Genomic DNA, 11486 nt, shown 5'->3' on the forward strand with positions numbered 1-11486 from the left:
GGGCAAAGAGAGGCTCCACGCAGTCCTTGGTCCGGAGGTGCTGCCAGCAGGAGTTGTCTGAGCTTTCCAGTTGCCTTCCCAGCTCCAGAGGGGTTTGCCCCGAGTGTTTCCAAGCCCCCTGAGCCTCTGCTGGGCCTGGAGTTGGTAGGAGGTGGCTAATGAGCATGGCTTTTGGAGATCACTTGATGCCCACATAGCTGAGAACTTCTCTCCTGCGAAGGGGCTCATAGAATGAGCCAAACTCCCATGTCTTTTTTAAGCCCCCCATGCTGTGAGTGCGGCCAACAGTCTATATTCCTAAATGTACATCCAGAGGTCCCACTGAAATGCATATTGTATGATTCCCTTCCTAGGGATTCAGATCTGTCTCAATACCCTGCCCTGTCCCTTATGACTTCTTCCCCAATCTGTGTGGCTTCTGCAAATTGTCTGGCTAATGACTCAATCTGTCCAGATCACTCATCAGATCAGCACTTATGTGAGAAGTTTATGATCTGGGCTGATTTCATATCACGACCCCTCAAAGAGCCCAACACAGTTGCAATTGTGGTTGCCCTTTTCGGGAGCACAAAATGATGGTGGGATCTGGTGTTTCCTTTGATCTGGTCGGATTTAGTTACAATCCTGTCTCTCCAAATGCAGGAGGGACCAAAACCTGGGGAGAGCTTCTTTGTGTTCAGTCCCAAATCCCTTTCACCAGCACCAGACCCAAAAGCTCTGTCATCTCCTCCCAGGACTACTCAAACTGTTCAGTGGGCCCCACCTAAAACAAGGCAGCTGCAGCCCTCCCACCCACTGGGACCCTCAGCCTGCGGGAGAAGAGGAGGAGGTTACCATGGGTCTAGTAGTGAGGACATCCCAGGTGGCCCATCTCCTCGCCCTGTCAGCCCTGGAGCTCTTTGCACTGCTGGGGGAGCAGCCGCCGCAGCCCTGTGACCTTCCTAAAGGCTCCTCTTTGGCTTTCTTCAAGCACGCAGGGGATGGTTCTGCTACTGAGGGGAACATCCCTGGTTTCTACACAACCCCACCTGTGACATGGGCTAGAGAAAGGCTCTGAGGCCCCGCTCCCACTTCCTTTACCCAGAGCTGGAGGGCTCCTCTTCCATTCCTCTGTGTGGCAGAGCCCCTCAACCACAACTAGGCTGGGCCCAGGACTCCTGGGGAGCTCAACCCCCAACCTTGAGGTCATTTAGGGCAGGGGCTGGATGTCCCCATTCTGGAGTCCTCTCTCTGTACTGGACTCTTCCCTACCCCCTGCTCATCACTGATAGCTCACAGCAAACACACCCAGCAATTTTTAAAAATAAAAACCGGGAAAGTGAGAGGAAAACAGGCCACCCTGCTCTGTGGCAGGGGACATCATACCCAGCTCCTCTGGAGTGTCAGGGCAGTTCACATGCTGCTCCTCAAATGTCCCAGGACTCCTGCCCAGGCCCTAGCTGTGACTTCAGGCTCTGGGGAGCAGGGCACTTTTCCGCAGCAACAGCCCCCAATACAGATTATGATCCGCCCCCCTCATTTGGCCTGTGGGGCTGCTTGGCTGGAGGAGTCTTCCTGGGCTTGGACCTCTGCCCAGAGCCCCCATTCCTCTCTGAAATTGCTCCCTGCTCTCGACTACTCCAGCCCCCCCCCCCCAGCTCCACTTCCTGCTGCGTTGCCTCCAACCCTGGGGCTGCTTCTCTGACCTCTCTGGCTCTGTGGCTGCAGTTCTGTTCCCAGCAGGGAACTGCTCTCAGTGCTGTCTGCAGCTCTGCCCAACACTGAGCTGCACCCTGGTATGCTTCTCTGGATCTTTCTGGTTGGCCTGGCTCTGCTCCTCCTCCCCTACTCAGGCCTCTGCTCTCTCCAGAGCTTGGCTCCACTCTGTGAGATCCAGGCAAATTCAGCTCACCCAGTGGACAAGACAGACCCCTGGTGTCCTGACCCCCTCATTAGCCTGCCCAGCCTGCCAAACAGGCTGACCAGGAGTGCTGTTCTATCTTCATTGCTCCTGGGGACTGTCAGTCTCAGCATTCTGATTTCTCATGGACCCTTCCCCCTCCTTTTGGTACGTGGGCCAGTCAGCCCAACCCCCCACTGAGTTTCAGTAGGGGGCCAACACTGGCCGTCCATTCCTCCGAGTCTCCCCCTTTTTCTTGTTGCTACTTCCTACACAGCTTGACTGTTCCATGCCTGAGACACAAACACCCCCCATCCACTGCCTCCACGCTGCTAGCATCGGGGCAGGTTCCCGCCTGCCTTGGCATAAGTAGGACCCACTGAACGATCAGCACAAAAAGCAGTCCCCGCCCTCACAGGCCTCAAGTTAAGGTGGGTTTTTCTCAAGCCCCCAATGAAGGAAAATAACCCAATTCCTTGCAAACTTACCTACAAGGGGGGTGATAAACCGCATCCTCATCGTGGCTGCTGCCTTCTCCTGCCAGGCAAGGAAACTGCACTGACTTTATCCTGTTCTCATTTAGCAGAGGAAGTTTGCTGAGTGACACAGTTTTTTCTGCTGCTTCTTTATTATGGTGTTTCAGCTCAGTGCTGTTCCTCTTGCAACAGACCTGTTCCTTCTGCCCAGGGTGATCTCTAAACATCTAATACATATTTATTATCCTATCAGTGTCCCCAAATAGCAGCCCTGCAATTAACAGGAAACAATACAGGAAGTTGCAGTCTTCTCTATTTAGGAAATGAAAGTGAGGTGTGTGTCTGGGGGGGGGGGGGCGTCTTGTATGGCCCTAGGAGACAGGACTCCTGGGTCTCATCCTAGCTTGAGAGGGGGTGGGTGATCTAATGGGTAGAGCAGAAAATGGAAATTGGAACACCTGGGTAGCATTATCTAGTGACTAGATAGTAGGCATCAAAATTCAATGTCAGGAAGAAAACTGCCATTTGATAGAGGACTTCATGATTTAAAATGTGTTTTCATTCCAGTGAGGAATGAAACACAAAACTTTCAAAATTATTTGGAAAAAAATTCAGATGGAAAATAAAAATAATTTGAGGTCAAGCAAAATGTTGTCTTTCAACACTGATCTTCCATCTCACTTGCTGCTTTGAGAATATGATCTTGTATGACACCACACCCTGCCACACAAAATGCAAATGTCAGAAGAAAAGTCAATTTGGAAAGGAAAATTCAAACAGTTTGGCTCCAAACAGGTTAAAAACAAGACACTGTTGGAACGCTCCTCTTTTTTAGCCCCACACAAAAGTTCAGCAGAATCCAAATGCTTCTGTTCCGAGGGACATAGCTGAGGGCTTGGGGGAAAGCCGATGCCTGAGGAGGAGCACATGGATCAAACAGAGACATCTCTTAGGAAGAATCTATTAATAGAATTCTCTATGTTCTAGTAAGGAGGAGATGATGGAAAATGATAAAATATGGTAAGAAAGGGTTAAATGAAAATGAGTGCCATTCAAACATAGCAGGAAATGGTAGACAGCTAAACAGTGACAAATTTTTCAAGTTCTTATACACAGACACACTTACACAAAAAATCTAAAAATATGATGGGTAAACTAGAATGCCTTGTATTTAAGGAGGATATTGATATAATAGGCATCACAGAAACTTCATAGAATGAGGACAATCAATGGGACACAGTCATATATTGGAAGGACAGAACAGGTCGTGCTGGTGGGGGAATGGCATTATACATGAAAGAAAATGTAGAATTAAATGAAGTAAAAATCTTAAATAAACCAACATGTTCCATAGAATCTCTATGGATAATAATTCAGTGCTCCAATAATATATCCCTACTGATATATTATTTTATCAACCACCTGACCATGACAGTGATTATGAAATGCTAAGGGAGATAAGAGAGGCTATAAAAAAAATAATAATAGTGGGGGATTTCAACTATCCCCATACTGACTGGGAGACTAAGTTTGAGGACGACCGCCGCCAACGCCTCGCAGCAGCACGTGAAAGACAACATAGCACTGCGTTCTCTCCTGTCCTGACAACCAGCATCCCATGCCCAATCTGTAACCGCATGTGTGCTTCGACCTTTGGGCTCTGGAACCATATGCGCTTCCACAAATGAAATCCACAACATGTCTTCCTCAGCTCCTGGGAGACAACCAACAACAACATGGGATAAGAGGAAAGGTCTTTTGATGGACTGATAACTGGTTAAAAGACAGGCAACAAAGAGTAGGAATAAATGGTAAGTTTTCAGAGTGGAGAGAGGTAACTAGTGGGGTCCTCCAAGGGTCCATACTGGGACCGATCCTATTTAACCTATTTATAGATCTGGAGAAAGGGATAAAGAGCGAGGTGGTAAAATTTACAGATACTAAATTGCTTGCTGGAAAAAATAATCCCAACTACAAAATTCTGGAGACTAATTTAGTTGTAACCACTCAAGAGAGAGATCTTGCAGTGATTGTGGAGAGTTCTCTGAAAACATCCACTCAGAGTGCAGCAGCAGTCAAAAAAGCAAACAGAACGCTGGGAATAGTTAGAAAAGGGTTAGAGAATAAAACAGAAAATATCAGATTGCCTTTATATAAATGCATAGTATGCCCATACCTTGGATATTATGTTCAGATGTGGTTGCCTCATCTCAAAAAAGGTATATTGGCATTGGAAAAGGTTCAGAAAAAGACAACAAAAATGGTTAGGAATTTGGAACAGATGCCATATGAACTGAGATTAAAAACACTGGGACTTTTCATCTTGGAAAAGAGGAGATGAAGGAGGGATATGATAGAGGAACATAAAATCATGATAGGAATGGAGAAGGTGAATTAGGGAAAAGTTATTTACTTGTTCTCATAACATAAGAACTAGGTTTCAACACATGAAATGAATAGTTTGGAGTTTTTAAACAAAAAAAAGGAAGTTATTCTTCATGTGGAACTCCTTGCCAGAGGATGTGGTGAAGGCTAGGACTTGAACAAGGTTCAAAAAAGAACTAGATGAATTCATGGAGGTTATGTCCAGCCATACTTATTATAAAGAATAGGTAGGAATGGTGTCCCTAGCCTCTGACTGTCAGAGTCCAGAAATGGATGACAGGAGAGGGATCACTTGATGATTACCTGTTGTGTTCTAGGGACGTAAGCATTAGTCAACAGGGCAGTCGACTAGTTGCTCCCCCCCCCCCACTGCTGTCTTTATCAGATAGAGGCAGCAAGAGAGGGGAGAAGAGCGGGTACTTAAATTGGCAGCACTGTACAGAGCCTGGAGTCAGTAGCTCCATGTGGCACTGCTGCTTAGAATGTCACGGGGAGCCGGGCTCCTTGAGGCACTGCTGCTTTGACATGTCGAGTAGAGCCCAGGACTCCACAGTTGACCCTGGGCTCCACACAGAATTTCAAAGTGGCAGCGCTGTGTGGAGCCCAAGATCTGCTGGGCACCCCCACTGACCCTGGGCTCCTCACGGCATTTCAAAGCAACAGCCTCATGTAGAAACTGGTATCACTCCCCTATTGACCCCGGGCTCCACGCGGCATGCCAGCTTTGAAATGTACAAGAGTCCCCAGCAGGGGCTCTTAAGCATTTCAAAGAGGAAGAGCCTGCGTGGAGCCTGGGGCCAGCACAGGACTCTGAGTCCCCTGCTAACCACAGGGAAGTGCCCACATGGAGCCCGGAGTCAGCGAGAGTCCCTGCTGAGGTTCTTGTACATTTCAAAGGTGAAACGCAAAAGTGCTTAAGGACTAGTTGAATAGTCAATGGAAATTCCATCGACTACTTGACTAGCAAATTAATCACTACTTAACATCCCTATTGTGTTCATCCCTTCTGGGTATCAGGCATTGGCCACTGTCGACATACAGGATACTGAGCTACATGGACCTTTGACATGACCTAGTATGGCTGTTCTCATGTTCTTATAAGGGAGCTGTCCCATTTAGTTCCAGCCTTGAGTCAGGGAGAGAGGCTGGGATCAGGCTGGTGTGATTATTTGGGGGGGCTTGTTCAAATGGGGCACTGTGTCCTCGGCTGCCAGCAGCCACCGAGCGGGTCCAGGGCTCCAATTCCGCCCTTGTAAGGATGCAGCGGCTGCCCTAATAACAACACAAAGAGATCCTGGGCTGACAGTGGAGGGAGGGCCACCTGGGGTGCAATCACTACAGGCACCTGATGCAGCCTCCTCCTCTTCTCCTGCGGGCTGGGGGCCCCTGCAGCCACCATGTACTGTCTGCAGCTCCAGGATGTGCCTCAGGTAGGACACGCTGCCCAAGATGGCAGGGTCAATAATAAAGCACAGGGCCATGTGCAGGGGAACCGACTGCATGTGCCTCGTGCTGGCCCTGCCTGAGATCTCATCCCAGTTTCAGGAGAAGAGTAATACCTAATGGTGTGAGCATGTGGTTGGGACTCAGGGAAAGGAGCTGAGAAGCCACTGGGTTCAGTCCTGGAAGGCAGGTCACACCCCAGTTTTTCTCTGCTGGGGAAGGGGGAACCAATTCTGTAAAGACCGTGTGCAGAGCCAAGATCAGGCCAGGAGGGGACCAAGAGATCAGCAGAGCTAGAGCAAGAAACTTCCCAGCACCCATGTGACTGGGGGAGCTGACAACACAGGGAGCGTCCCACATAAGAAATGTGCTGAGTTAGTCACAGACACAGCATTTCCCCTGGGTCACAGGAAGAGAAGTGGAACGGAAACAGCTTGCGCAAGGGGCAGGATGGGTGCGGAGCTCAACCACAGCCTCATGCCAGCAGACACTTGGGCTGTATTCCTGGCATTGCTGAGTAACCTTCGGCAGGTCCTTGCCACTCTGTGACTCAGTTTCCCCATCTGTAAAATGGGGGCTAAGGGGCCTGAGCACCTTTGAAATAGGAGGTCTCCATGATGGATAGCACTAATTCCTGCTGCAGCCGTGCCAGCTCACCTCAGAGCTGACGTTTGCCTGGCATGGTGATGCCAGCCTCTGAGATGGGCTGCCTGGGAGCCAGAAGCTCTGAGAAGGGCAAGAAGGGGAGTGACCTTTCTGGCCCCGTGGCAGCATTTTTAAGCATTTTGTTTGAGGCTGAGGAGAGAAAACTCAAAGCAAAATGTCACTTTGCTCATGTGATGTGTATGTATAGAAAGTCTCGTGTGGGGAGAGAGACAGAGAAAGGAGAGAGTATGTGTGTGTGTGGAGAAAGCTGACCCCTTCTGGATGGGATATGTCAGAACGGGTTCTGGGTGTGTGTGTGTAACACTGCCCTCGTGTGGACAGGCCCTGTGAGCCTGCTGTGGAGCATATGGTGACTGTGAAACCCCTGGTCCCAACTCCCCCTTCGCAGTACACTCACCCAGCCACAGATCTCCCCTTTATACCAGCCCTACTGCCCCTTCTTGCTCGGGATCTTTATGATGTTGCCTTCCTTGAGTGTCAGCTCTGTCCAGTCCTGTGGGCAAAAACTGTAGCATGCATTCGCTGACCCAAAGTACTTCAGCCCTCCTGCTGCACGAGGAAAGGCCCACACTAAACACAGCTGGGCTGGGACTGGACACCCTCCAATGAACATCCACCCTCTGGTGGGATTCTGGAAAGTGAGTGGCCCCCAGAAGTGCTCGTCATCCCCCACATGGTGGAAAGCAGTGACTGCAAGGTGAAGGATTGGCTCTCCCCACCTGGCACTCCATGGGCTTGGGCCACAAAGAGTTAACTGCCCAAGCCTACCAGGGTAGAATTCACATACCAGCTGGGACCAGGGTGGAGGGAACCGCAGCTGGAGGCCACAGCCGCATGCTCCCCCATACGGCGACATCTCCCATCAGCACCAAAGATGCAGCCCAGAAAATCCGACCCCGCTCCCCCCAAACCTTCTTTCCAGAGGAGCCTTTGTCAGATCCAGCACAGAGCAGAGGTCACACTGGGGTGCTGGGTTTTAAAAGGCTCCTACAGCCTGGCTACAGCCCTGACCACCCAGTGCTGCCCCAGCCCTTTATGGGCACATCTGGCCCGGATGAACAATTCCAGCTGAGAAAGGAGAAGTGGCCTCATAAGAGTTTTCCTGGATTTGTCCAAATTTTCTCATTTTTGTTGAAAACCCCACTGAACTATGAACATTTGACAAAAACTAGAACAGGGGCCAAATTTGGGGTTGAAAAGCCACTGTCCCTCAAGAAAAATATTTTGGGGGAAATTTCCATGCTGCACATGCTCAGTCATTCCAAGCCCCCAGGGGCTGAGATCCTGCAATGCCAGGGGGCTCTCAAGGTCTCCCTGCCCCCATCAAAACAGACCCCCTGAGCATCCTACCAGGAGGTCTGGGGATGGTCCTCTGCTCAGGCTCCTTGAAGGGGAGCTGCAGTATGGTGTCAAGGGTTTTGAAGCAGTCTTTCAGGGAGTTCTGCTGGTAAAACGCCACCTAGACAGGAAGCAGAGAGAAGTCCCGAGGGTGTGGAGCTCTTCTGTCCTGGAGCGAAGATGGATGAGAAACCCGCCCCAGCTTGGAACATGACAGCCTGAGCGGGTGTTGCCCAGTATGGAGAAGGGGGCTACTTCTCATCCCTGTGTCTTCATTTGAATCCCAGAGACAGTAACTACTAAACCCCTCTCCCCCATCTCCACAGCCCCTCCAGCCAGAAATGGAACCCAGGAGTCCTGACTACCAGCAATCTCCTCCAAGCTCACCCCCCTTTGGAGCTGGGAACAGAGCCCAAGTCCTGGCGGCTAGCCTGTCCTGCTCTAGCAACTATACCACACTGTCTTGCTGTGATCCAAGTGGCCGATCTTACGCTAGGGGGAGTGGCGGGAGATCTTGCAGTGAAGCTGAAGTTGAGTCAGTGGGTGAGAGATTGGCGCAATCATTACTTTGAGTCCTTTGAATGCCTTCTTCTCTGTGATGCATTACAAGGTCTCTGACCTTAGGATCTTGATGTGTTTGATTTCTACGCTGTATGTGGTTCACCCTCCGGCAATGGGTCTAGTGATGTAGTTATGGGGTGGTGGGAATCAGAGGGAGTGTACACGCAGGAAATGACATGCAACGTGTCTCCACAGCTCCACGATGTCCCCCATGCTGAGTTGCAGCGACTGGCCAAATGCCGTGGCTGGCAGGGGCAGCCCATAAAACCCCTGGCACACTTCATTTTGGGCAGCCCTAAGGAGAGAAGGATATTGGTGAGGAGCTGGCTCCCTGCAGCCAGCATCTGCCATGTGGCAGCATTTGTGCCCAGTGCTCCTGCCACCTGCCACATGAACAAACACAGACTAACATGTCTTCTCCACGTTGGGGTCAGTGCATCTTCCCTGTGCTCTATGGGAAGGGGGATGGAGAGACAGTCCCCAGGCAGGGCCCCTTTGCTTTCTGCATGGAGGATGGTATGTTAAGGGCTTATTTTCTCCTGAATTCTTGAGCTCTCATGAGCCAGTGGGACTTTCCTACAGGTGCCCCAAAGTTAGAAGTCCCAACACAGCACAGATCAGGGATCCGTCCAGTCCAGCAACCAGCCAGTGGGAATGGTAGCTCAGTTACCACATTCTCCGCTCTGGACCAGGCTTTACAACTGGACTGCATCTCCCATGATGCACCACAGCTTTGGAAGGATGGGCCTATAGTATTCCTGTCCCCTGGAGTACAGCAGCCCTAGCAGAATTTACAGGGAGATTCTTCATTGAGACAGAGCAAACCCTTGTCTCCTTGAAGGCTGCAGTGCCTGGTATCACCAGTAGGGGTCACCATCACACCTGGCTTAGTCAGGAGTGCTGAGTAAGAGTAAGGAAATTCCTTCCTGACCCCTCTGCTATGGGTATAAAACAATTATTCCGGAATAGCTAGCTCAGAAAACTTCTATGTGTAGACACTACCTATTTAAAATAAATATTCCAGAATAGGTACCTTGGTCCATTTCCATGTCTCCACAAGCCCTCGAGTCGTTGAGATGTTTCCAAATCAATTGCGGTTTTTTTCAGAATTTCCACTCTGTGGAAAATTTCAGCCTCACTTAGAATCCTTCACGATCATCCCAAAAGCTTTCAGGGCTCGGGAGACACTGAGCCAGCCCCACCTGCATGGCATCCAGCGCCAGCCGCAAGTTCTCCTTCTCTGTTGGCTCCAGGTTGTGTTTTACCAGCTCCTAAAGAGGAAATAAGCAAGGATGGATTTTACCAAGTCAAAGGAATTTCTGGTTCCTCCAGCAAGTGGTGCCAGCGTTCCTCAACTCCCCAAAGTGAAGCTTCGTGGGACAGAACTAGGACCCTAAAATATTGGGGTCTGTACATGATTAGGTATATTACGGTAGTACCTTGGAGCCTCAGACGGGTGAAGATATGCTGGGAACAGTACATTACTTTAGGTGCCGTGTCTTGGAACCCTATACAGGGGCCATGGCAAGGCAAAGGGACCACAAAGATGGCCCTGCCCCAAACAGACTGAAGCTGACCTCAGGCATTGATGGAACAGCTGACCGGACTCAGCGAGTACTGACAAGCCAAGCGCCCTGTAGGGTTTCTTTCCCCGAAGGTGGTCATAGTTCTGCCTACTTTATGGAGGGAAACTGAGGCACGGGGCAGGGAAAGGACTTGCCCACGGTCACACAGCAGGCCAATGGCACAGCCAGGAATGGGACCCAGGTGTCCTGACCCCCAGACCCCACTTCCCTCCCTGAGCTAGAAATAGATCCCAGGAGTCCTGACCCCCAGCCCTCTGCACAGCCCCCTGGATCAGGGCCCTTTGCCCCCCCCCCATCTCCCAGCCGCGAGCAGATGGCATTTCAGCACCCGTGGCAGGGGCACCAGCAGTGGGAAGCGCCCATCGCTGGGATCACCCCTGCGCTATAGGAAGGGAGGGGCAGGGGGAGATGCCCCCCGCGCAGGGCCCTCAGAGGGGCCCCCAAACACCAGCCCCAGCCCTACGCGGTGGGACCCTGCCTGAGCGAGGACTGTGAAACTCACCCACCCTGGGACCCAAGCCCCCGGCCCCCGGGACCCACGACGCCCCCCAGCACCGCCGGCCAAGCCCTCAGGCACGGCGGGGGGCGGGAGACTCGGCGCGCTCCCCCGCCGCTGATTGGCTGGGGGGCCGAGAGCGCGCGCGCGCGAACCTTCCCGCTCCCCCGCCAGGGGCGCGCGGCGCCTGAGGGAACCGCCAACCGTTCCAAACGGCTGGCGGTTTCCTCCAGGCGCCGCGCGCCCCTGGAAGGCGGGGAGGAGGGGGGAGGGACTTTGTGCCCAATCAGCGAGCGAAGTTTCCTCCTCCCTCCCTCCCCCCCCCCCCCCGAGAGGCCCCGCCCCTTTCCCCGCAGAGCTGCTCCCTGTAGCAATGAGCTACTGATAGGGAGGCGTGTAACCAGCTGCTAGTGTCAGACCTTGCTACCAAAGGCAGCGCAGCCCTGCGGGCAGTAGCGACATGCCTATGAAGTGCAAGGAATGGCTATTGTAAAACACTCCCCATCTAGCAAATTCCTGTAGACCCAGTCATTGGCATCATGTCTCAGTCCTCTCACAGGGCTCCAGCACAGAGTAGAGCACAGGAAACAGCTTCTTGTGTCTTGCTTCCAGCACTGACTTTTGCTTTTTTGGTGGAGTTTTACACTGTCCACTGG

At 51.6% G+C, this 11486-nt stretch overlaps 1 protein-coding gene across 1 annotated transcript in view; it reads right to left on the reverse strand.

Moving 5' to 3' along the window:
• The window catches only part of LOC102463292 (uncharacterized), a 176121-nt gene extending 165145 nt beyond the window's left edge, over window positions 1-10976 (reverse strand). The window contains exons 1-5 of the mRNA XM_075902263.1: window positions 10837-10976; window positions 9951-10019; window positions 9782-9865; window positions 7247-9043; window positions 2368-2626 (exon numbers count right to left, since the gene is read on the reverse strand). Of these exons, the coding sequence (XP_075758378.1) occupies window positions 2368-2398 (31 nt within the window). The 5' untranslated portion in view covers window positions 2399-2626; window positions 7247-9043; window positions 9782-9865; window positions 9951-10019; window positions 10837-10976. The remainder of the gene's footprint in view (window positions 1-2367; window positions 2627-7246; window positions 9044-9781; window positions 9866-9950; window positions 10020-10836) is intronic.
• Window positions 10977-11486: the final 510 nt, after the last annotated feature.

This window comes from Pelodiscus sinensis, chromosome 19 (genome assembly GCF_049634645.1).
Source record: "Pelodiscus sinensis isolate JC-2024 chromosome 19, ASM4963464v1, whole genome shotgun sequence".
Taxonomy (NCBI): Eukaryota; Metazoa; Chordata; order Testudines; family Trionychidae; genus Pelodiscus; species Pelodiscus sinensis.